At 35.1% G+C, this 27,316-nt stretch overlaps 2 protein-coding genes across 7 annotated transcripts in view; both read left to right on the top strand.

Moving 5' to 3' along the window:
- Positions 1 to 8,143, top strand: part of BDP1 (BDP1 general transcription factor IIIB subunit) — a 76,113-nt gene extending 67,970 nt beyond the window's left edge. For all 5 annotated transcript variants that reach the window (XM_039870161.1, XM_039870164.1, XM_039870166.1 and 2 more), the window contains exons 38-39: positions 1,730 to 1,973; positions 5,441 to 8,143. In XM_039870161.1, coding sequence (XP_039726095.1) covers positions 1,730 to 1,973; positions 5,441 to 5,572 — 376 coding nt within the window. In that variant the 3' untranslated portion in view covers positions 5,573 to 8,143. The remainder of the gene's footprint in view (positions 1 to 1,729; positions 1,974 to 5,440) is intronic.
- A 2,308-nt stretch (positions 8,144 to 10,451) lies between these two features.
- Positions 10,452 to 27,316, top strand: part of MCCC2 (methylcrotonyl-CoA carboxylase subunit 2) — a 50,570-nt gene continuing 33,705 nt past the window's right edge. For both annotated transcript variants that reach the window (XR_005654360.1, XM_039870168.1), the window contains exons 1-6: positions 10,452 to 10,744; positions 12,433 to 12,499; positions 19,119 to 19,203; positions 20,775 to 20,876; positions 23,794 to 23,921; positions 25,752 to 25,864. Coding sequence is in view for 1 of the 2 variants with exons in the window: in XM_039870168.1 (XP_039726102.1) it covers positions 10,616 to 10,744; positions 12,433 to 12,499; positions 19,119 to 19,203; positions 20,775 to 20,876; positions 23,794 to 23,921; positions 25,752 to 25,864 (624 nt within the window). In the remaining variant the exon portion in view is untranslated. The remainder of the gene's footprint in view (positions 10,745 to 12,432; positions 12,500 to 19,118; positions 19,204 to 20,774; positions 20,877 to 23,793; positions 23,922 to 25,751; positions 25,865 to 27,316) is intronic.

Raw genomic sequence — 27,316 nt, forward strand, 5'->3', positions numbered from 1 at the left:
TTATTGAAGTCCCACTTAATGTGCGCATTTTTCTCCCTTGTGGCATACAAAAGAGGTAAACCATGGCTTTCTTTCTATTAGAGTAAATGTGGAATTTAAGCCCAAAGGCAGCTTCTCCCACATTATTTTCCTCATACTCCAGCAGCAAGCCTCTGGGTTATGGATAATTATTGTTAGCAACATTCAAATCATTAACATGGTGTTGGTGATTTAAAGAGGGGAAGACATGCACTAACCTCCACTCAAAGGAAAGCAGGGCAAAGACGTGTACCTTGGAAAGGTATCTTTAATAAATCTATTGTTTTTATTATATAAATTACTGAAAGTAAAGCTCAGCAATATCTTTTTTGGTCTAAAGATGTGCTAAAAATACAATGAGGGAAACATCGTGGCGTTTGGCATTAAAACTGTTTGGGAAGTAATGTTTCAGAACAACAGTCAGCAAATGTTTTGGTGAAAGATCATGTGTATATATTTTAGATTTTTTGGCCTGTATGTCTCTGTTGCAACTACTCAACACCATTTTTCGTGCAGAAGCAGTCATATTTAAACAGATGAGCATGGTCGTGTTCCAATAAAACCTGTTTATAGAATCAGGGAGTGGATTGCATTTGGTCTATAGACCATAGTTTACTGAACTCTCCTTTAGAACCTTGCCATTCAAAGTCCTTGGAGCAACAGAATGGACATCATTTGAGAACTTGTTATAGAACTCAGGCCCCACTCACACTTTATCAGAATCATCATTTTAATAAAATCCCCTGTGATCTCTGTGCACTTTTAAGCTTGAGAAGTATTGCTTTAGTGTAAGCTTTGATTTTTGTCACAAATATATGACATGGCTTAGTGGTATCAGTATTTAGTACATGTGCTGATACCAGTAATGTGATATCATGCATGCCATTTTAGGGTTAATAGAGAGAAATTGGTTTTAAGAATGTGTCTTCCTGAAAGCGAACCATTGTGTACTGTTGCTGTAGCCACTATGGGAAACAGTATGGTGGTTCCTTAAAAAATTAATAGAACTACTTTATGAACCAGCAATTCTATTTCTGGGTATCTATTTGAAGAAATCCAAAACACTAATTTGAAAAGATAGATGCATCCCTGTGTTCATTGTGGCATTATTTACAATAGTCAAGATATGGAAGCAACTTAAGTGTCTATCGATAGATGTTTGGATAAAGATGTGGTGCATGTATTCAATGGAATATTCCTTGGCCATAAAAAATGAAATCTTACCATTTGTGAAAACATGGATGGACCTAGAGGATATTATACTAGATGAAGTAAGACAGAGAAAGACAAATACCATATGATTTCACCTCTATATGGACTCTAAAGAACAAAATAAATGAATAGACAAAACAGAAACAGACTCATAGATACAGAGAACAAACTGATGGTTGTCAGATGGGAGGGCAGTTGGGAGGTGGTGAAAAAGGAGACAGGATTAAGAAGTACACATTGACAGGTACAAAATAGTCATGGGGATGTAAAGTGTAGCATAGAGAATAGAGTCAATATTGTAATAACTGTATGGTGTCAGGTGGCTACTAGACTTATTGTGGAGATCACTTTGTAAGTTACATAAATGTCTAATGACTATGCTGTAACACCTGACACTAATATAACATTGTATGTTGACTGTAATTTTAAAAACTAATAATTTAAAAAAAAGAAGTGTCTTCCTGGATATTCTTGAATATCTTTATGTTTGCATTTCTAGACCTGGCAGAAGACCACTGGGATTTTTGTCTTTAATATGCTCAAAGAATACTTTGGAGTCTGATGAACCTATTCCAGTTCATAGTAAGAAACGCCTAAGACCTCTTTTACCTGTATCAAGACAGAATTTGAAAAGATCTGGTCTACTCAATGCAAGCCATAAAAAATTTCAAGAGTCCTCTGATCTGCTTCCATCTCCAAATGTTGTTAATACTCATGCTGAGAATATTGACAGTTCAGCTCAGGTATGTGATAACTAGTTATTTTATTATTTGTTATAGAATGGGTTAGATATGAGACTCAACTAGAAAGAACATGGCAATTGTTATTTTCATTTGGATGTGAGAAATTATTGCAGAGCAACTATCCATCTCCTCTCCATCATAGCTCACTATACTGGAAGAAAATAGTGTTGAATTAGGAAGTTACAACTAGTTTGGTACAACGCCAATGAACTAGCCATAAGTGATATGACACATAATTGCCATTTTCTGAAGCAAAGACCCTTTTGACCTGGAAGAAAAACAAAGCAGGACTTGCTTTAGGAGAAATGGCTTGACCACTACAAGAATTCAAGGAACAGTAAAATTAGAATTTGTTTGCATATTTTATTTCTGTGCATTCTGAAGCTGTCTGTGTAAAAAGTACCGGGATGGAAAAATTTGTGAACCTGTATCAAAAACTTAAGAAGAATATTGGGGTGGCTTATGAGCTCAACAAAGAAAAGACTGGTGACCCTCTATTGGGTAGCATGAGACTTGAAGGAGAACTCTTTTAAATTTATTTTTAGAATTTTAAAAAATATTTACTATTATGTTTTAGAATTATCTTCTGAGACCAAGATTTTAATGAGTCTTTATTATTATTATTGCCAACCTACTTTGGAGAACAGTGTTATAATTACTAGCAGTGTTGCAGTGCCACTTTAATCACATCCTTGCCAGCATTAGATATTAACTCTTCAAAGTAAATCTTTTTTCTTATTTAGTATAATGGTAGAAGAGTAGATATGTCATTTTGTTTGCTAAATTTGCATTTCTTTAGTTACTAGTGTCTTGGTTTTTTCTTTTTTGTTCCTATCTTCTGCTGATTTAGTGTTTTCTTACTAATTTGTATGAGATCTTTGTTTAAAAAAAAGCCTTTCTTTTTTTGCTTCAAGTAATTTTTCCAAGTTTATTCACTTTTTAAAATTTTGGAGGTTTTCCGATAGCCATGAATTTTAAATGTTTAGTTAAATTTATTACTTTTTTCTTTGTAATTTCTTAAATTGCTTTTATGATTATGAAGTATTTCTCCAGAAGTATAAAATTTTTAGTAATCAGTTTTAAAATTCTCTTCATGGTTATTGACTTTGGTATGTAGTGTGAGGCAAGAATCTAAGCTAAATGTTATTCTCAAATTGTTATTTTTTAATAATATATTCCACATTTTAAAATTCATAATCTATAAAAAAGAGTTTACAGTAAAAAGCTTCCCACATCTGTTTTTTAGCTTCCTAGTTTTTCCTTTCCACAGGTATATAGTATTGTCAATCTTTGGTTTACTTTTCCAGAGATATCTTATGTATACACAAATATAAACATTTTTCTTCTTTTTTATATATAAATAGCAAGCATACTGTTCTCTTCCATGCTTTTTCATCTGACAGTATGTTTCAGAGATCTTTGCAAAACGGTAGATAAAGAGCTTCCTGCTTCTCTCTCTTGCTCTTTTTTTTTAATAATTTAAATTAAACTTTATTTTGAGATCATTGTAGATTTGCATGCAGTTATTAGAAACAATTCAGAGAAATCCCTGTGCAACCTTTATCTAGTTTTCCCCAATGGTAGTATTTTGTAAACCTATGGAACAATATCACAATCAGTTTATTGACATTGCTACAGTAAAGATAAAGAACAGTTCTGTCACCATGGGATCCTTTGTGTTGCGCTTCTGTAGACACCCCCACTTCTCTCTCATCCCCACTATCTCCTTAACTTCTGGCAACCTGTTCAGCTATTAAATTTGTCATTCCAAGAAAGTGATGTAGATGGCGTTTTATAAACAGGTGTGTAAATGGAATCATACATTCAGAATTGGCTTCTTTTCACTCAACATAGTTCCCTAGAGAATTGTATGTTTTATTTCTTTTTATTGCTGAATAGTATTCTATAGTATGGATGCACCAGTTTTGTTTATCCATTACCCTTTGAAAGACATCTGAGTTTTCAATTTTTGGCTATTGTGAATAAAGCTGCTGTGAATATTTGTATACAGGCATGTCCAAGAGTACCCTCTTTATTTTTAATGAAAATATTAGATAACATAATATTTCATTGTTTGGATGTACCATTAAGTGATACTGGGCTCACATTGGTAGGCATTTCGGTTATTCCTTTTTATTTGCTATGTCAAACTGTGTGGTAATACCTAACTTATAAATGGGCCATTTTGCACATTTATCTGCAAGTTAAATTCCTAGAAATAGAATTGTTGGTCAGAAGGAATGATTATTCTTTTGACAGGTATTGCCTGATTGTCCTCCGCAGGGATTATAGCAATTTCTGTTCTTAGCAGCAGTAGATGAGAGAGCCTTTTTCATCTCACTAGCATGGTACCAATTTTTTTCACTTTTGACATTCTTCATAGATTTAATGAGCATATATGAGTGAGATTGAGTATCTCTTTACGTATTTGAATCATTTATACTTTTTCTGTGAACCATCTTTTCATATCATTGGACTTTTTAAAAAATTGAGTTATTAGCCTTTTTCATATTGATTTATGGAAACTCATTAAAGAAAACCCTTTGTAATATAGGTTGCAAATATTTTTTCCTTGTATGTCATTTGTCTTTGATTTTGTATATGGTGGCTTTTGCTATCTACTAGTTTTTTATTTTTACTTAGATGAACATATCAATCTTTTCTTTTATGGCTTCTGGCTTTCGTGCCATTTAAAGACACTCTCTCCTACTCCAGGTTTATAAAAATTTTCCCATGGTATTTTATAGTAGATTTCTTAAAAATGTTTTAAATTTAAATCTTTTGATTCATCTATAATTTATTTTGGTGAGGTACAGGTCTGACTTTTTTTTTTTCTGAGATGGTTATACTGAGTCATCCAACATCATTTATTGAATAATCCAACTTTTCTCATTTTCTTTTTGAAATGTCACTTTGATCAGATGCATGTGTGTTGGGGCTATTTCTAATCTTCTGTTTCATTGATATATATGTGTCTGTTCCTGTGCCGATACCGTGCTGTCTTAATTTTTTGTAGATTTATAAGTGTGCTAATTTTTGATAGGATTGTTTTCATTTATAATGTTTCCTTTGGGTACTGTTCTGTCTCATGAGTCTGTCTATTTTTATATTTGTTATTAATGCTTTCATATATTATGTTTTTATTAAAATTTCATGGAAATTTGGGTGATGTAATACATCATATATATATATGCACACTAATTAACCTAATCATGTCTAGTATATATTTGTTTATTCCAATTTTATTATTGTAACTAATGCTACAAAGGTTTTCTTATTTATAAAACTTACTGTGTTTAGGATTATTTCCTTAATATAATGGCACAGAAATGAAATTATTGGGTATGAACATATTTAAAACTCTTAATATTAATGCTATGTTGCTTCTCAAACAGATATCAATTTAGACTGCCACCACCAGATTTATAAATTGTTATATTGCACACTTATTTTTATTACCTTTTTAGGTTTCTTGTGATTGTTCGTTACCGAAAGAAGAATGTAGAAGTGTCCAAAATCAGGTACTTGAAGAGGAGCCAACCACAGTCTCTGAATATTTCTTTAGTGATATCTTTATTGAAGTGGATGAAACAAAATAAGGTCTTTTTTCTTTCCTTTGTTAAGTCCAGGATTTCCAGAGTAAATTATATTAACAAAACAGTATTAAGAAAAAAGCATCACTGTCTATTTTTTTTTAGGTTGATTTCAGTTATTTAATGAGCTTGGTTTGAAGCTTTTATAATCAGTGGATAACATTACTGAGGTTCCTTTCATTCTGGTTGATTCATCATTTTGGAGATACAAGCAGTTAAGATTGCTTTCTCAGACAGAAATAGCAACTCTTGTTTACATTTTGACTCTTCCTGTACTGAACACACATGGACATTTTGGAATGTTGTGCGTGGATAAGTGTCTTTATAAATCACAGTGCCAATACATTTGGAGGTGGATTGTATTTAACATTTAGTGACCTACTTTTGTGAGGGTTTTTTTCTATTTGTTTGGATTTTGTTTTTGATGGTTAAGGCCTTTTCAGTTGCCTTTTAAGTATATGAAAGCAAATTGTGAAACTCCACTTTAGTATAGTAAAAGTTAAAAACTTTTCTATTATCAGCTGTTTGACTGAAAAATATGTATTTTTCTATTTCATGTTGATGTAACATTAGTCCTAATTGAAGAACTAGTATTTAAACTTATTATTTATAAAGATAAAACATCAAAAAGCTATTTATTTTTAAATTTTTTATTTAAAAGAATATTCAGTTTTAATTATTTCATCCCTCAGATTATAGGTAAAGAAGGCATTCACAAATTTGTCTCCTTTCCTTCTTTAATTTTAAAGATATTTAAATTGATATAACTGAAAGCGTTTGGATAGTGTATATGTTTTGAATACTTTTTCTCATAGTTTAGTGTATTGACTTTGTACTGTGAAATGTTTTTTTTCTTATTTTTTGGATAATCTCAGGATTTATTTGTATGGGAAAAAACCCCTTAACTTCATTTATGAGACAAATTTCCATACAAAACTCTATCTCCTTTACACAGACATATACTCATACATACACATTCCTTTTTTAAAATACAAATTTCTTGATAGCTTTTCCCCCTATTAAATTCTACTTGAGGAACACTTAGGCCTTTAAGCACAGAATATAATTGTGATGTTAAAAATAGAAAATAAGATAATAAGACCTTATTAAGTCAGTTATCATCAATATGAATTTAAGGGTTGTTTTTGATATTGTGATTTATTTATGTAATTCTGTTACCCACGCAAGCAAATCTTTGGTGGTTCAAATGAAACTTCTCACAGAGATTTATTCTTGTATTTGAAAAGCATCCTGGGTTGATAATATAGTAGATTGGGAGTCAGAAACATTTTCCACAAAATATTTTCAAGTTTGTGAGACAGATGGCCTGTGGCAGTAAATACTCTATTTGCCATTTCGGTTGAAAACAGCCACAGGCAATACCTAAATGATAGGCATGGCTGGATTAAGCTTTTAGTTTGACCCCGACATTAGACAGTAATTTTTTTACCTTAAGGTGCTGATGTCTTTATCCAATGAGATATTTGTCATTGAAGTTATAAGTTATGCCTAACAATTAAAACTGTGTTAATTATATTATGAAAGGATCAGTGTTTCAGTTGGAGAAATATTTTAATTGTGTTTCTGTAAGGGAAAAAAATGGTGGCCAGTTTTCAAGTTCATTAGTAAAATAGGATATGGATCAGGAAGAAGTACAACAGTAATCCTAATTTATTAAAACAATTGATATTAGAGCACTTCTTCATTTCCTTATATAAACTGAAATTTAGTTTAATTTTTTTGTCATAAGGGGGATCCATAAATCTGAGCAGAAATTCTCAATAGGTATTTATTTATTTCATGTGATTAACATATCACAAAAATCATGGTAGTAAATCATAAATCACATTGCTATTTTAATGCTGTTTTTATAAAATTTTAAAGATCGCATATTCTAAAAGCTTTCTTTCATTTGATTAATGTTAATTTGAGTGTTAGGTTGCCACAATTAAACTATTATTTTATTCCTGTATAATATTTTTTAACTTCGTTAATGTCTGTCTCTTGTTCATCTACAGTGAATTAATTTTACGAAAGATGTAACTTCTTATTGTATAAAGAATAATTTTATCTTTGGGCATTCATTGTATTAGTGAATCAAGTCAGCCAGCTAAATGACCCTACTGTTATATCCTTAAAACTAATCTTGGGAAAAGAAAAACGTAATCAGTGTATTTACCTTACAAGGTGGAAAGATTTTTTCACATCTGTATTTAATCTAATTCATGTCATGATGATGTTGAGAAGAATTTGTATTATATAAATCTTAAACGGAGCTATGATCAAAGGTCTTTGTATTCTCTTGACTTTTCCTCCTAAATGCTTATATCTTAGCAAATGATCAACATGATGGTTTAAAAGCCTAATTATTAGTAAATGATTGAGGCACAGATAAAAATATGAATATCCACTGTTTACCACCATGTTATTTGAAATAGAAGTGACCATGTATATTATCTTGCTTGAAGAAGTCTGTGACAAAAAAGCAATATCTGTCATTTGCAAATTTTCTTGTTCTAAAGAAAGCAGTTATGTTCTGTAGATATAAATTATGTAAATAAAAGTTATTTTATACTATTTTTGTGTGTCTTCAATGTTATTTAAGCAAAACTAGTAATTTTTCAACTACAGCTTATACTTACTTTCTTCCTTCCATAAAAACATATAAGAGTCATCCCTTGGAATCTTTCAGAACCACCTGCGGGTACTAAAATTTGAAGATGCTCAAGTCTCTATAGAAAATCACATAGTATTTGCATATAACGTATGTACATCTTATATACTTTAAAATGTTTCTAGATTACTTATAATCCTTAATGCATAGTAAATGCCATGTAAATAGTCATTACACTGTATTGCTTAGGGAGTAATGACAAGAAAAATTGTACATGTTCATTACAAATGCAACCATTTTAGGCCTAACTACGTAGTACACATCAGCAACAACATAATTATTTTTTTTCAAATATATTGCATTCATGGTTGCTTGAATCTGAGGTTGGCTGAATCTGCAGAGATGGAATCTGTGGATACTAAGGGCTAAGTGTATGACTGGGAGAATTAATCCTTTTTCTATATGCATGCTGTGAAGGATATGTTTTTGAATAAAGAATAAACTTTCCCCCACATTTGGCACATTTGAAGAGTTGCTTACTTTTTTATTTATTCCTTATAGAATGAATTTTTAGATATAAGAATGCAGCCTCTTTTGCTTTCTTCCCACTTTGTTTTTTTCTGTAGAGGAAATGGGAAACTTTAGTCCTAGATAACGTAAACCTAGACTTCTTAAGTGGATATTGGCAAAATCTCAGTCAAAAAATTTAGCTGAGAAAAATACTTCTGGAAACTTTCCTAAAGGGTAGTCTAGTCATTTCTCCAGATAGACTAAAATTTTGTCTTGGATTTTGTCAGATCATTAGAAAGCTATGAATATGGGTTACATTGTTTTGTCTGCTCATGTTTAGGAACATTGTTAAAATAGTCTAAAAGCCTAAAGAAATTGTTTATTTTGCTATAGTTGTACATTTTATTTTGCCATCCAGTATCCTACTTAGAGGAATCTATAGTAGATATTTCTGTTTTGCCTCAGTGCCAGGAATAATTGGACTTCTGTTCAACTGGTCTGATTTTTTTTATATGGGCTGTGTGACTCCTTGAGTTTTCTTTTGCAATGCAAAGCTAAATATGGGGCCAACCTGTATAAAGGTAAAATACTTCATATGACACGTTTCGTGTACTAAACTCACTCTGACTTTATTATTTTAGCTTCATTCCCCTTGCCCAGATATTTAAAAACCTTTCACTTTAAAACAACTAGCTACCATTTATTATGCTATTATGCTATGTAAATAGTTGTTACACTGTATTGACATTTTTTTTTGCAGAAATAGAAAAACCCTAAAATTAATATGGAATCTCAAAGCACACTGAGTAGCCAAAAACAAAACGAAATAAAACAAAAAACTCAAAAAAGAAGAACTAAGTTGGAAGACACACTGATTTTAAAACTTACTACACAACTACAGTAATCAAAACTGGTACTGGTAAAGACAGACATGGACTGATGGAATAGACTAGAGAGCCCAGAAATAAACTGTTGCATATACTATGGTCAAATGGTTTTTGACAAGGGTGCCAAGACTATTCAATGGGGAAAGGGCAGTCTTTTCAACAATTATGTTAAGGGAATTGGCTGTCCACATATAAAACAATAAAGTTGAACCCCTTATAAAATATACAAAAATTAACTCAAAATGGATCAAAGAGAAATGGACTAGATAAGGTTCATTTTTTCCCCCTCATCGTCCAGTGAGTGAGGAAGCCTAGATTCGTTAGAGGCAAAGTTGTTTAAGTACATTGTAATCGTATCTCTAAGTTGTAATTTACCACTATTAGAATTTTTATTTTTGCTTATGCTCTTCCCGCTTTATAAAAGAAGACATTTGTTCATTGTATCCCCAGCGCCAGAGGAGCACCTGACACAGGAGATATTAAAGAAATATTTGCTTAATGAATAAATATGTTTGTCCTCTTAAATAGTTTCATTTCTTAGGGCAGCTTAATTAATATCTGTTCAATTTCCAGCTCTCATATAAGCATAAGCTTTTCAAAGTCCTAGAATACCCTTTTTATTAGCAGGAGAAGAAGACAGCACAATAGAAAATGAACTGAGACCGATTCCAAAGAAATTGAATTGCAGTTCATCAAACCAGAGCGCCGGGAAACGGGACGGCCACGAAAGTGTCGCTCAGCCTCTGGACTCACAGTGCTCTTGGGGTCGCGACGAGACAGGACCTCGCGGGGTTAAGCCCTGTTCCTTATTGGCTGAATTGGAAAGGCGTGGTGTGTAGCGCCGACCAATCACGGGCGACGTGCGGAGGCACGTGCCGGGATTGGCCTGGGTGTCCGGGATGTTTCGGGCATTGGGTTGGGGTGGAAAAAAGCCTGTTGAGCTCTAACCCCAAGCGGGGAAGCGGGAGGTAAAAGCACGGGTTCTGGCTCGGCGCAGGCAGCTCTCTCGCTCTTCTCCTTTGTTCTGTGCCTGCTGCCATGTGGGCCACCCGGAGGTTAGCCCTGTGGCGGTGCGCCCGCGCTGTTGTCCCTGGGCCGCGCGCCTATCACGGGGACTCGGTGGCCACGCTGGGCACACAGCCGGACTCGGGCTCAGCCATCTACAAGGTATGCCGGGTGAGCAGCCCAAGCCTGCAGCCCCTGGGCCGAGTCTGTTATTCCCCTATTATGTCTCCGCTAGTGCCGGACCCACGGGACTAGGCGCTGGCTGGACTAAGAAGTAGGAGGAGAGTTGGCACACTTGAACAGCTGTTGTTCTTTTCTCTGGATCCGCAGCCATGATTCTGGGACGCACTAAGCGGTCGTGAAGTTCGAAAAACAAGTTTTTCAAATTAAATTGATTTTAGTTCACTTTTAGCATCGGCGCTATACTTTGAAATTAGTGGGTCTCAAAACCGGGCTTAGCAATGTCACCCTGGGAGTTCGTTGAATATCCTGCTGCTTTAAACCCCACCCTGAATCTTTTGGGTCCGTGGGGTGGGGTCCTGGTGTTTACATGTTTAATGAAGTATTGGGAGCATGGTTGCATCCAGTTTTGGGAACCACTAGCCTAAGAGAGCTAATCTTAAACCTTAAAAGTAGTGCTTATCAGACTTTAAATATTCGTTTATATTAATAGAAAATACGTGTTCCCCTATAGCTTTGAATGGCTTTGCTTGGCACTGAGAGCTATTACAATGCCAAAGAAGCTACTTGCAACTTGTGAAATATCAGCTGGAAAATTTCAGTCTGTCCCATGATTGCCAAGCTTTTACTGATTACATTTAAATGTAAGACATTTTAAAGACAAGAGAAGACATTTTAAAGAATTCCTGCCTTTGGCAAAACAAAATTGAAAGAAAATCAGCAGGCTGAGACAAACAATATCCAATGAGAGGCTTCCAAAAGTCTTTGGATTTCCTGTGGTTAGGAGAGAATGTTTAATTCAGAAACATTAAGTGGTTACTTTGGTCTAGGCACTATTTTAGGTATCTGGACAGATGTATGGGAATGGAATTATAATTCTGTGGGGGAAGGTGAACAAGAAAGGAGATAACTATAGTGCATTATGGTAAGTGGTGTCTAAAGCTTGAAAAGGTGGTTGTGGAAAACCATATAGGAAATAATGAGTGCATTGGATCTTGATGGTTGGATAAGAGCTGACCAGGTTCAGTAGAGGATGAGAGGCAAGACTGTACAAACTAAGGGTGCTACAAGAACATAGATACCAAGTTGTGAAAGTGTATAGTGGGTGTGAGGACTTGGAAATCATGGCTAGGGTGTGGAATTCATGGAGTAGATGGAATTGTGTGGCCAAATAAAGGAGCTTTGAGTGCAGTAGCCACATGTAGATTTTATTTTTTCAGTGTAATTTGTCAGTATTTCTGCATTGGGTAGAATCTCAGGATAGTGATAGATGGAACAGAAAAAATAAGACGTCATTCTAACCCTTTAAACTTAAGGAATATATGGCTTATATTCCTTACGATACAAAAACAAATAGATATCAATTAAGTTCAGTAGATGTTTAAAGAAGAAAGTTGTTAAAATGAGTAAAAGGGGCAGAAAATGGTATTGGAGATGAGATGGAACACACAAATTTGGATAGATGGACAGAGAGGAGTGGTGGTAGTAAAGAACTTGAGCAAAGAGAGGGGCAGAAATTAATCTTTTCCATACAATGGAATGGCGATCGCATCGGTGGGGGATGGCCTAGTGTGGACCCACATGGGTTGGCACATGATGTTCTCCTTAACTCTTATTTTGGTACAAAAAATAATTGCTTTCTAATATTGCTCTCTTTGTTTCTGTTTTAGGAAAACTATGAACAGATGAAAGCACTAGTAAATCAACTCTATGAACGAGCACAGAATATAAAACTAGGTAAACACTCATTTATTCTCCAGTTTATGCTTTTGTTAACCTAAAAATAAAAGGCCAAAGTAAGAGGCAGCAAGCATTTGAGATCCAAAAGAATAGCAATTCTGGAAGCACTGATTCAGGCCAAAACCCAAATAGTGTTCCACTTAGGAGGTGAAGATGAGGGATATTTATCAGAAAGTTAAAGGGAATAATTACATGAATAGAAGGCATTTCTCTGGGTGTTCATAAGCTAAGGAAGGAATTTCTATAGATGCCGATAAGCTAACATAGAGATGATAATTCTAAAGAACATCTAATTTTCAGTACAGTAGTCATGTCTGCTTTCCTATCAACTTTGCAAATAGTCACTTAGCAAACAATGCTGCTTTAGGCCCGGTCCAAAGGTAATTTTGCCCAGTTTTAACATTCTAAAAGTTTGAGGAGTTATATGTGCAGGGCAGTTTGTCTGAAATTGTACCTCTGACTCCTTTTTGAAGTGGCTCCATTTATGTTGTTTTTCACACTTTTAATTAAAATATCCCTTTATAAATTACTGGTTTTAGGAAAAACTAAGCTTTTAACTCTTCAAGACTGCATTTGTTGGTATGCAGCTATTTTATTTTTTCCTATTACTTGACCAGATTTTCTACTATTTGGGAAAAAGTAGAAATTCAAGTTCATCGATTTTTAAACTATTGCTTCTTAAGGTTTATTTCATCAACAGCATTACACTGAAATTTTTGTTTCACTTGAGGCAATTAAAATGTTTTCAGTTCATTAGTCTTAGTCATACTATATACTAAATTTTTTAATAATTATGCATTTTCTGCTGTTATATAATTTGGAAATAATTTATGGGTTTATTGCTAATTAAATAAATGAGATTTCCTAAAAACTGTACATTGTCATTGTTTTCTTTTGTCTTTTTTTCTCATTTATTTATTTTTATTTATTTATTTTTTAAATTCCAGTTCATTTTTTCATACTATATATATATAATTTTTTTTAACATTTTATTTTTTTATTTTCCCCCACCCCGCTATTTTCTCTTTTTAAATTGTGTACATACCAGGCACTCCTTTGCTTGGAAGAAATTGCATATAGGGAGGAACGTAAAATATTAACATATAAACAAATACCACATTGTATGCTGTTGTACTGTTATTGCTCTATATGGCATTTTGAAGGCTATGTGACTTGAAACTAAAGGCCATTTCCAAAATATATTTCAAATACCTAACTTGAAAGGAGCTATATGAATTTTATAGCCTTTATTTAAAAAGAATTCTTCCTAATATCCTCATAGATAAAATCCATTTTATCTGTAAACCTGTGGTTTAAGAGTATTATTGCATTCTTAGGTATGAACTTATCACATTCAAAGGACATTCTCAGTAGAAGTCATTAGAGAAATAGTTTAGATAAGTCTTGATGGGTTTTTCTTTAGTTTAAATAAAAAGTATTCCTTATATTATTTTTTTTCCTCTGAGGACTTTAAGAATGGAGGCAAGGTAATTGATTAATGGCAGATGAACAGAGGCCATCTAAAGTTGTCTATTCATTTGTTTAGTGTATTAGAGAAGAAATAAGCTCAGTATTTTGGTCCTTTGTAGAATTTTGAGAGTGGTGGGCTGGACTAGTTTATTATTCTAATAATTAAATATCCTTGGTCTAATCATTTAATCCCTCTAAAAAAATTTTAGTACCTCATGCATAACCTGGAGAATGAGTCTGTGAATTACAGGCACTATTCACTTCAAACACGTATTTCTGTCTTCTTTTGACTTAACAGATTAATCAAAATTAATTGACAAGACCAGAAAATAGAGCTGTTTGGAATAACTTGGTTTCTGTCTTTTTTACTTAGAGTAATTTAGTGTCAAATCAGTTAAATCCTCTAAAAGTTACCATGACATGAACAAACAGATAGGAAACTCAGTGTGGGACCAGTTAAAGCAAAGACCTCATTCAGATGGCAATAATTGCTCCCATTCTATCTATGGGGGTATTGGGGAGAATTTAATTTATTTTATTTTATTTTATTTTTTATATTTTATTTTATTTATTTTATTTTATTTATTTAGGTGAGGCAACCTTTGGTTGTCTTCACAGATTGCAAGGACCTTGTCAGCTTACAATCCCTTATTTTTTTGTTTTTTATGCCTGTTGCACCTGGTCTTCCTAGGTGGTCTTCTATATAAGTACTAACCAGACCTGGCTTAGCTTCTGAGATCAGACGGGATTAGGCTTATTCAGGGTGTTATGGCCTTAGACAAGGGTAGACGTTTTTAAAAATAATATAAAATACCTTCCAGGATAGGTACTCATAATGTATTAAGAATATTATTTTGAAAGTGGATGTAGTATTTGGTCTCTGGTTTCAAGTCATAAAAATCCGAACCAAACTTGTTTAATACAGAAGGCAGCATTTAGTGGTTCTTGTAACCATATATTGGAAAGGCAGTGTTGACTGGACCCAGGGGGTCCCGCATTCCAGGACACACTGTTTCTGCCACCATCTCGGGATGTGTACATGTAGGTGTGGACCTCATGCTCTTCAGGCTTCTGCATGAGGTAGGGACTAGGTTGCTGACAACGTTAGCGATTATATCCGTATAGTTTACGACCCGAAAGAAAGAGCAAGCTATCCTTTCATCTCCAATTCGGAAAATTCTAATTGTTTCACTTGTGTTCCATGTTCGCTTCTTGGCCCAGTCACTATGTTCACAGGTTGTGGTACTTAACTATGCCAGCCTGGACCCAGGCTCATCCAGGGCTTTAGGATGCCGTGACTGGCAGCTCTTGGAACTTCCTGGTAGTGGCAGTACCATGTTCAGGAAAAGCAAGCAGTCAGAAGCAATGAATGTCAATTATACTGGCCCCAGCCAACCTTAATTTACCTTCTCTAGCTAGATAAATAGGAGAGTTATTTACAGAAATAGGGTTAGTGGACATTTGTCATTCTTTTTGACCAGACAGCTCTTGAACACCTATTCTAATGTGGAGAAATGATGTTAAAAAGTGACATGAGTTTTGGTTGTGATTTTGGGGCGGGGCAAGATAACCTGCTGGTAGGCTTCTCTGAAAGATAATTGGAATCATACTCTTGAAGCCATTTTGGACATTCAGAGAAGTGGGTTTGAATAAGAGGAGGTAAAGAGTCTTCTAGCACTGAACACTTGCTAAGGATGGGGTGAAGAGGGATAGGGGTTGATGAATCCAGGTCTGAGTAGAGCTCTTTGGGGAGGGAAGAGGGAGAGAAAGGGGAGAGGAGAAACTCAGACTTCTTCACAGTTTTGCCTAGAATTGGTCCTGTTATGCCATGAAAATGGATGTTACACCAACAGGTATAATTTAAAAGTAACATATATTTACAGAAGTTTTGGAAATTAGAGAAAAATATAAAGAAGAAAAAAAATTACCTGTAAACAATTCCTCTATACATATATTTTTTGATGTAATTCTGGTCAGTCTCATAATAATGTTAACAACAAAATGTGTGTATTTGTGTTTGTTTGTTTGTTTGTTTGGTGGGTTTGTGCACTTTGCTCTAGATAGTCTATGATTTTGCTATGCGAATGCTCATTGGCTAGCCTAGCAGTTATTGTGTTGATCAAGAGTTGAGAATATTATTCATTTTCCTATTTTTTACCTCCTCATGCCATTGTAGAATTTGGACATTCTGACATTTAAATTAATAAAATTTCTTAAATTTCAGACAAGAGGAAGGGACAGTGTTTCAAGTTGCTTCACAAGTTAACCCCTGAGATTTTCATTTGAGAGAACTTGTGATAAATAAGTTGACAAAAATTAGTGGACTTTTTGCTCTCCTTTTTGTTTTGTCCTTTCTTACTGCCTCATTTCTGCCTTTGTTTCAGGTTGTTTTCTCAGGGCACTGTCTTTAATCTCCCCTTTTGTTCCTGTTGGAGCATGTAAGATTGCTCCAGGAGTGGCTTAGTCATTTCTGTAGGTGGAAAAGGATTACCCCTGCTGTGTTATTTATAATAGCCAGAACTAAGTGCTTTGATTAACACAAGTTAATTGAAGGGCTGTGTTTTGATAGATTCAGAATTGCTTAGTTTTTATAAAGCTGGGTGATAACTGTTGATAGACACAAAGAAAATTACAATAATTTTATAATTTTGGTGGTTTTGGTGGTTGAAACAGAGGTTTTTTAAGGACCTAAAGATAAGCGGTTTTGGTGGTTGAAACAGGGGTCTTTTAAGGACCTAAAGATAAGGCTTGTGTAGTTTTTGAAAACATTTTAAAGTGGAAGTTAAATTTTAGGCATGTAGTTCCAACAATGCAGGTAGAACAGCTTAAGTGACTATAGTTAGACACTTGTGCTGTGCATGCTGACACAGATAGCTGTGTGGTGACTGTCCCCTGGTGACAGCGACTGAAAGATGCTATAAACTGTAAAATGATTCCTGGTTTCAGGGATCTTAAAAAGTGAACAAAATGTATGTCTTAGAAATGATGCAGTATGATAAATAAAGATGCAATATGGTAAATGAGATAGAAAGAAACAGGCTTATCTGGCTCTGGGTATGTGGGAATGGAGATAATTAACACAAAATCTTTAAGAATAATTCTTGGAAAACTAAGATGCTTTATCTTCCTCTCTTTTTGTTGGTGGTCACATATCTTAGGCCAGTTTAAATGCCAGAGGAGCTTAATTCTGTCATCTGAGAATCTGCATCAGGATAGCCCTCTTTCTGATTTTTCTTAATAAAACCAGAACTCACTAGCTGTTCCAAACTGCAAATTCAAACTCTAGGCAGAATTAAGAAAGATGATGTCTAAGTACTTAAAAAATTTTATCACTTCTTTGTCATCCCACCCTCTCTTGCCACCCCTTCCCCTGCTAGCCCCTTAGTGGGTACTTACGTTACCTGACTCTCCAAAGACCCTTACCAAGACCTGGTCTTCCTTGTAGCATTTTAGGTTCATTTTTCCTTTACCGTTTATTTTTAAACAGATTTGGTAAGGTATTAATTTACATAAAATGAACCATATCATTTAAAGAGTACACTTTCAGTTTTGACATACGTATATTCCCATGAAACTATCACCGCAATCACCGTAATGAACGTTTCGCTCCCAGAAGTTTCCTCTGCCCCTTTGTAACCCCTCTGACCTCCCTCACTCCCTCTTTTACCCCTAAACCCACCTCAGTAGGGAATTCTAACTTCCCTGTGGTTGGGAGAAAAGAGATTTGGTTTAATTACACTACTTTGCAACTAAATCTTTCCCTCTCAGAATTATTTTCATTTAAATATAAGATTAGAAGTGTGATGCTATTTTCTTGTAAACTTAAGGCAGATTTAATCTTAAAAATATACCGTCCACCACTTAAGAAAAAAAAAATTCCCTTAGATACAGGAAAGAGTCCTGGTTCGAAAAATAAGGCTATATACTTGGAAGCTTGTTTGAAATAGATATGAACTTATTTTCTCACCTAAAAAAACAAAGAAATAGTTTTCTTAAACAGTTGAACATTTTATTAGACAGAGTATGTTAAGATGAAATTCTTTGGAAGCAGTAAAAATAAGCGTATTAAGGTACAATTTGATTCTTCTGATCTGTTAGCTTGGTTTCCTGTGAGTGGGTTATACATATTTCCAAGACCCAGAGCCCAGCAGCCTTCAGGCTGAGTGAGGTTTGGTGTGCCTCTTACCTCAAGGAGCCTCACTGGATTACCACAGTGGACTCTTAAATTATTGTAATTTTCTTTGTCTGGAACAACATCAGGAAACACCAAAGACCAACCTCTGAGTCAAGATACTAACAAAAGGAGACTTTTGATTGCTGTGTGAGCTGTTTAATTGTCTACTATTTGGAGACGGCCTAAAAAATTATGGGTTACTAATGGCACCTTTACGTTAGTTTTGCTGTGCTTTAATCATGGAAGTCATTTCTAAAATAATGCTCTTTCTCATTAGATACAGAGAGCATTTTGATTGTTGACACCTTGGAGGTGGAGAAATGAGTGAGGGATGGGGGAAGGGATTAAGAGGTACAAATTGGTGGTTACAAAATAGTCATGGAGAGGTATAACATGGGAATATAGTCAGCTGTATCGTAATGACAATGCATGGTGGCAGATTGGTACTGGATTTATCAGGGTGATTGCTTTGTAAGTTATGTAAATGTGTAATCACTGTGTTGTACACCCAAAAGTAATATAGTATTGTTTGTCAACTGTAACTGAAAAATATATATATAAATTAAAAATAAAAGAAAATACAATAGTTCTTTTTACCTGGTACAATTTTTTAAATTTCATTTTACACAGTGCTTGATATTTGTAGTAGGTATTTAATAAATGTGGTGAAGATGAGGCAGTATTTGCAATGCATTAGTTGCAGAGAAAATACTGTGTTATTTCTTTAAATACTGATGAATTCAGAAAATGTATGATATGCTGTGAAATCAGGGATAGATTGATAACAGTTTAATTATTTACTTCAGAAAATTGTCAGCTTATAAATTGAGCGATCTGAAAAATTAGCTATTTCTCACGATATATTGAACTTTTAAAAGCTCTATATTTTGGATCGTCATATGGTTTTTTGGCATTAAGTTAAATGGATACCTTATATCATGTTAACCTAATCTGATTTTGTTTTCTTCATAGGAGGTAGCAAGAAAGCACGAGAACGCCACATATCAAGAGGAAAACTATTAGCCAGAGAAAGAGTCGATGTCCTTATAGACCCAGGGTTAGTATATACCCAAGTGCTAACTCAGTGTTCTCTATTCCATGGCACTTTCTTAGCTAGTTTTTTGTTTGTTTGTTTTTAGACAGTTTTGTAAATCAGTGATTTTAACTTCTGGTTCTTATGGTAAGATTCAACACCAAATGTTTATCGAGAGGCTACTATATGTCATGCACTGTTCTAGGGGCTAGTGATAACATCAGTCAGCAAAATAGACAAAGATCCTTTTCCAACTGGAGTTTACATTGTAGCAGGAGGAGATTGAAAATAAATGATAAATGTTGTAAATTATATAGTATGTTAGAAGCTGGGAAATGGGAAGAAGAAAAGGTAGACTAGAGTAAGGGAGCAGAAGATGAGGGTCAAGTTGCAGTTTAAAATAAGGTGGTTAGGGTAGGCCTTGTCGAGAAGGTGATATATTTAGAGAAAGTCCTATAAATATGTGGGGAAAAAGTGTTTCAGGCAGAGGAAATGACAAGTGCAAGGGCCCTGAGGTGGGAATGTGCTGGATATGCTGATAGGCTCAGGGAGCCAGGAGACCAATGTGGTTGGGGTAGAGGGTATGAAGGAGAGAGTAGTAGGAAATGGGATCAAATTCCACAAGATCTTGTAGGCCAGTATAAGAGTTTTGGCTCTTACTGTGAGAGAAATGGGGAACTTTTGTGGGGTTTTGAACAGGAGACTACTCGATCTAACTGACTTATGTTTGAAAAGAGTTATTCTGGCTTATGTGTTGTGAGTAGACTGCGGGCAGCAAGGGTGGGAGCACCGAGACCAGTTGGAGGGCTATCGCAGTGATTCAAGAGAGACATGATGGTGACTTGGACTACACTACTAGTAGTGGAGGTGAAGAGAATGTCAGGTTCTGGATGTGTTGTCAAGACAGAGCTAAGCCAACAGGATTTCCTGAAGGATTGGATTTGGGGGGCGAGGGAGGTAGAGAGAAGGAAATGAAGATTCCAAAAGTATTTTTTATGACATCCACACACACACCCAACCGAGAAACAAACACTGCTAACACCTACCATATATCCTTCTAGACGGTTTATATTTGTATGTGTAAGTAAGAGTTAGAATAATACAGTGGTCCCAGATTGCTTATTATAATCCAGCTCTGTCACTTACTAGCTGTGTGACCTTAGACAAATGACTTAATAATCTCTGTGTTTTAATTTCCTCATCAGTCAATAGGGATCATAATAGGATCCACCGCAGAAGGTAGTTTTTAGGAGTAAATGAGTTAGGTTTCCAAAAGTCCAAGAAGAGAGCCTGGCACATGGTAAGTTTTAGGTGCTATTCTTTTTCTATATTAATAAACATGTTTGTACAAGACCTTTTAAAATAAGTACCTAGTTTTCTATTGAATGTCTATACCTTATAAATCCTGAAAGTATTCACACTAGATTTTGTTTTAGGTATTCTTTTTATAGATTTTATATACAACATGCATATTTGAAACACTGGCTCATTAAAGAAAAAAAATCTTTTCTTTTTCCATGTGTAATTATTAAAAAAAATATATATATATATTTTTAAATGACATTAATTCAAGAAACATCCTTTTTTCCCTTCAGGTCTCCGTTTCTGGAATTATCCCAGTTTGCAGGTTACCAGTTGTATGACAATGAGGAGGTCCCTGCAGGTGGCATTATTACAGGCATTGGGAGAGTATCAGGGTGAGTAATCTCCTTACATTCCACATTGTGGGTCAGGGAAAAGATTGACAAGGCACAGGCATCCAGCACTCACTGCTTTGCTTGTTAGCATGCAAGTTTTATGCTATTGATATTATTTAGGACTGAGGCTTCCTATGCAGACATGTATTAGATTCATCTGTGGAGCTTTAGAGACAAAAATTGAAGGGAAAAAACCCTTGCAAAGATCTCGGGGTTTTGATTTAGACCTTCAGGTGTGGGCTTTGCTTGTGTCATTTTCCAAGCTTCGCAGGTGATCTCTTCACATCTAGAGTGAAAACCACTGTCTTAGAGGAGTAGCTCTTCATGTGTGGTCTCCAAGTAGCATCAGCATCACCTGAGAACTTGTTAGAAATGTAGATTATCAGGTCTTCCCAAGAGGTACTACATACAGTTCTGGGGGTGGGGCCTTGAAATAAGTGTTCACAAATGCTAACATTTAAGAACCACTGTGGACTTAAGGAATCTAGATTGCTAGATGTTAAATGTATTTGTATATATTTATGTATGATCTCATGTTTTCTGTGAAGTTACCATGTCAGGCACTGTGGTAAACACTTTCTACTGATTAGTTGTCTTAATCCTCACCACTGCCCTGTGAGAATAGGTGTTATTGTTATAACCATTCTGCAACTAAGGAAACCTGTTTCGCTGACCCAAGATCAAGCCACTGGCAAAGCTCAGCTTGGACCTCAGTCAGTTGAACTCTGAGCCAGATACAGTTGCATTTGATTCAGATGCTGTTTTATGGTGTTTCTCTACCATCTCCCTGAGCTCTGTGCCTTCAGGAAGTCAGCTATCACCATTCATATTGTTGCAGAGCTGGCTGCAGGCATTCCTGGTTTCTCTTGTTTAAGTTTAGCAGCCGCAGTGGTAGAATTACTTCTAAGGGGATAGACCTGAGGCCCGAGCCCATTGCTGCGTCACAGCATAGACTCTTGAGTAGAAAGGCCTGGTTCTGTGCCCACCTTTGAAGGTGTGCTTTAGGGTTAGTCCCACTTGAACCATGTGGATTAAAAATAGAGAAGAGCCAGTTTCTGAAAGAAAGTTTAGTTCTGTTTGCCAACATAAGAAATACTGGGTAGGCAAACAGAGATACAGTACATTGTTTTGTGGACTGATTTTATTTCTCATTCTGTAACATGTTTGTGACCTTTTAATAGATGAGTAAAAGTGGCTGTGTCTCTTTTCCAAGGTCATATATCTAGCAAGTGGCAGAGCCAGAATTTCAGCCTGGCTTTGTCTGACTCCACAGCCTGGCCTCTGTCCATTACCAGAGTTTCTTAAGCTTTTCCTGTGCAGTTCAACCAGGGCAGGGAAGTGTGAACACACTCTGGAGGTATCGGGTTATGGCCCAGCCATCTGCTTGGAGCCTAAAATCCCTTTGAAGTCTAGTTTGTTTAATGTTAAAGTCGTTAAACATTTTCATTCCACTTGTGGAAAAAGACTTTATGTTACCTGTCCACGTAAGAAATTCCCAAACCTGAAGAGAGTTTTTGTAAGAGTTGAGCCAAACTGAGGATACATGCTGGAGAGCAAGATATCAAATGCTCTGCAGAATAATAATTTTGCAGCAGCTTTTATGCATTTGAAATTAAGGAGCTAAGGAAGATTACATGGAGATGGGAGAAAACAAGGTGAGGATTGGGTTACAGGATAGTTGACAAGATTATGTGCGCTCTTGAGGGTGGTTTCACTTATTTCAAAGGTGTGTTAACCTAGATGCATAGAAACTGTGGACAGGGCTTGCTTAAGGCAAAGATAATCCTTTTACTAAAAAAGTTATATGCCTGGGGTGTGACTACCCACCATGACCTGGCCAGTTAGAAATTTATGATCAGATCACCCTGTGAGGTTACTGTCCCTTAAACTCCTTTTTTTTTTTTTCATCCACAGACCTAGTGAATAAAATTGATGCTCAAAGGAGAGGAGCCCTGTTATGTTGTGGTGAGCACTGCTGGCCACATACCCTAGAATGATAAGCACAGCACTACCTGAGGCTGTGTGCTCATGTCCTGTTCTCTACTTTATTTTCAGTAGGGATTCAATGAGTTACTTTTTAGAATTCTAGAGAATGTAAAGTGAGAAAACAGAAAAATCATAAATATAAAGAAAATTAACTTTTGTAAAGAACACACTATTGTTCTCTCAAGTTTCAAATGAACCTCTGATCTTCAGATTTCTTGGCAGTGTTGAGCAGTTTCCCTAACCGACTTTCTGCATTCACCACCCTGCTCTTTGTGTGTTACTTGTGGGCTGAGGTACCCAACAAATTGATTTTGGTGAGATAGGGCACCACGATGACTCATTATAGTATTTGTTTTCAATATACTATTTTAAAGTTTGCATCTGTTGTTACATTAAGCAAGATAAATGTTGTATTTTAAAATTCTTTTTGTTTTGTAGAAAAGCATATGGCAATAATGTTGAACTTCTGAAAACATGAAAAATAAATACTCTTGATGGGTCAGCTTTCATTTTTGCAAATTATTTTCCATAAAGGAAACTTGAAGGTTTATTAAGAGGGATTTTCTCACCCTTGAGACTTGGATTTTAAAATTGTTATTATTATTATCTTGTTGGAACCCTTTCATTCAAATAGTTATTATGAAATGTGGCTTAAGTTACTAATTTTTAACTGCTAATATAGGATTGATGACTTTAAAAATCAAGTACAAGTTTGTAATCTTGTTAAAAGTGATCATTTTATATTAAATAAATATGTGAACTATGATTAAAGCTTGCTTTTATATCATATGAATGTCTACTAATGACTATTACTGGTGATATGTACTAGAAGTTGAAGGTAGCATTAGAATGTCTTGGAATGCGAAATAATTGGCCTTTAACTTTAAAGAAATCTCTCATATTCTCTTCTCATGAATTTTCTGCCTTTCAGAATAGAATGCATGATTATTGCCAATGATGCAACTGTCAAAGGAGGCACCTACTACCCAGTGACTGTGAAAAAACATTTACGAGCACAAGAAATTGCATTGCAGAACAGGCTCCCCTGCATCTACTTGGGCAAGTTACAGGAGTTGTAAAATAAACTATTTTTAGCTGGTAAAATATAAGACTGTTTAAACAGCAGTCTCCAACCTTTTTGGCACCAGGGACCAGTGCTCCTATGAGAATCTAATGCCTGATGATTTGGGGTGGAGCTGAGGCTGTGATGCTAGTGCTGGGGAGCGGCTGCAAATATAGATGAAGCTTCACTTGCTCACCACTGCTCACCTCCTGCTCTGTGGCCTGGTTCCTAACAGGCCACAGAACAGTACCAGTCCACAGTCCAGGGGTTGGGGACCCCTGGTTAGGAAGGCTATATACATAACATTATCAATTTGTAGTTGTAATTGTTAGTTTCTCCCATAATTACAAAAGAAGTGCATGTTTTTTGCTGGAAACTTGGAGAAAAGGTAAACTAGAACTATCTATAATAACATCACCGAGAAATAGAACTCCTGACAGTATTTTGGTGTATGCCAATTTTTTCTCTACAAATGTGTGTTTTTTTTCCTTCTATATGTTCTGTTTTTCTATTAACCACAGTGGGTTCAAACTGTGAAAAACTAGTAGCTAATATTAGTTTATAGATCTATTGAGTGCCAGGTACTATGTTAAATGCTTGAGTATGTATATAATTTGAGCAGATATAATTTGAATAAATTTAATTTTAATTAAAAAATTTTTTTCAATTATAATTGACATATAATATTATGTTAGTTTCAGGTATAAAACAGTCATTAGACATATACTTTATGAATGATAACCCAAATAAGTCTCGTAAGAAAATTTAATTTTCAATGAAAGCAAATTTATATTTAAAATTAAAATACATTTAAATCTAAGGATATTTCAAAAAGAACATAAAAGCAAGGCAGTAAAAAATTGTTGCTTCCTGAATACTGGTTTAGTTTGATAAAATGCCAACATATATTGCATATATTGTTCATTTATGTGGATATTTGAACAGGTACTGATATAGAGATTTTTTTTTCTATGAAAGTGAATTTACCTGGTGACTTACGGTATAAGCTGCTTTGCACATATAGCATACAGCAAATAAGGACCTATTGCTAGCAGGTGCTGTGCAAACACTGTAGGGAATGCAGCGAAGAGTATTATGTTGTTCCTGTCTTGACTGGAGACAAGATATAATATATCATAAGACAAAAAAAGACTTATGGTTGGTTGTAGGCAAGAGCGATAGGTATACAACTAGCTACCTTATTGTAGCATTAATATGTGCGCTTACAGTATGTGCTGAACTAAGTACTTTACACACATTTCATGTCATCCCAATAACAACTCTATGAGATAGCTTCTGTTGTTATCTTCATTTCAGAGGTGAGGGAACGGAAGCATAGAATGACTAGGAAACACACCTGTAATTACACAGCTCTGTAGTAATCACACTCTGTTTTGAACTCAGCTGACATTCTAATTCACGACTCTAATCTGCAGTAATACGTGATAAATTGTCACATGAATTCTGTAGAGGGTATTTGCATTGGCTTAAAAGAGGGAAAGATACTTTTTTTTTTAGCTGAACTGGTTAACATTTACGGTGTTTTGGGGGCTTTAGCAGGTCCTCAAAGGAGAGAATGTCCTACACATGTCAAGTAAATTTTTGTATAGGGGTAGGAAAGCCTATTGGATTTGAGGAAAATAGTGAATCCTTTTGGCTGTATTGGGGGATTGGAGAAAGATGCTGCAGAATAGATTAAAAAGATAGGGCAAATTTTTTTGTGAATGTGATTAAGAACTGATGCTGTCATTGATAGAAGCCTTCCTGTGTGTAGCATATTTCGTTCATAGAGATGTACTTATTTCTGTCATTTCTCTTGTTTTCAGTTGATTCAGGAGGGGCAAACTTACATCGACAAGAAGATGTATTTTCAGATCGAGACCACTTTGGCCGAATATTCTATTATCAGGCAATTATGTCTTCTAAAAATATTGCACAGGTAATTTCTCATTTAATGAGATGTTTTGCCTTTTGTGCTAAATGACTTTGATAATTAGGTACTCTGAGTGACTTAAAACAAAAGTTAATTGAGAATTGAGGTTTTTTCCCACAGAAAGTAATTTAAGGTTGTCTCCAGTCAGATTCTTTTGTTAATTATAGGAATACACTTATATCTAAACATGTACATGTAAATGATACACTTAACTTTAAAGCAGTAGTTACCTTTGAGGTGGGAGAGAGGAGAAAGGAGTCAGGTAAGAGGTATGGAGAGACATCAGTTATATCTGAAATATTTTATTCCTTAAAAAAAATTTGAAGTGAATTTGGCCAAATGTCAAGATTTAGTAAGAGTTGGTATTAGATGGAAGGATATTTATTTTTTTTATTCTCTAATCTTTTTTGCATGTTTGAAATACTTTTATTATTGGATTTTTAAAGTTTTTAGTATTTTTATTAATATTCTAATTAGTCTTCACTTGCGATTATTATATCTATTTTTTATTTTCTATCAATAGAATATGTTATTATTATGTATTTTACTGTTCTGTAGCGACCTCGCCTATCTCTATGCTTTATTTATCTTAATAAGAACTTCAACTTTGCTCAGTTTTGCATCGATGGCTCTTCCATTAGCTGATGTGAAATTCTTATTGTGATCTCTTGTTTTATAGGGGAAATTAGCCCATTTAATCTGGTATTATAATTTATATAGCTGTACTGACCTTGCATTAGCTTCCTAGGGCTTCCGTAACAAATTATCACAAACTGGGTGGTTTAAAATAATAGAAATATTCTCTCAAATTCTGGAGGCTAGAAGTCTGAAATCAAGGGGGTAGCAGGGCTGTGCTCCCTCAGACTGCTCTAAGGAAAATTCTGTTCCTTGCTTCTTCCAGCTTCTGGTGGCTCTAGGCGCTCCCTTACCTTGTGGTTAGGACTCCAGTCTCTCCTTCGGTCTTCACATAGCCTTCTCCTCAGTGTGTCTGTGTCTTCTCTTCTCTCTCTCAAAAGGACACTTGTCATTGGAATTAGGCCCCACCCAGATAATCCAGAATGATCTTCTCTCAAGATCCTTGACTACATCTGAGACTTTTTCCAAATAAAGTCACATTCCTAGGTTCTGGGGATTTGGGTGTGGACATTTCTTTTGGGGGGCCACTATTCAACCTGCCGTAAACTTCTGTCACCTTGCAATCTCATTCTTTGCTCTTTTTGTTCATGTAGCTTTTGTGGAAACTGTATAAAACATTAACTAACACTTTTTTTTTTTTTTTTAAATTTTATGGAGGATCTACTATAAGTCAGGCTCTATGCTGGTGAATAAAACCAGGTATGGTTTCTGCTCCTGTGGAACATAGAGGTTGAAGTGCTTTAAAAACCAGGTCTTCTTAAAATTAAAAGTGTCCATATATTTTTGAATAAGCAGTACCTGCCTGTGATAAAAAAAATCTAA

Source organism: Pteropus medius, unplaced genomic scaffold (genome assembly GCF_902729225.1).
Source record: "Pteropus medius unplaced genomic scaffold, Ma_sr-lr_union100, whole genome shotgun sequence".
Classification (NCBI taxonomy): domain Eukaryota; kingdom Metazoa; phylum Chordata; class Mammalia; order Chiroptera; family Pteropodidae; genus Pteropus; species Pteropus medius.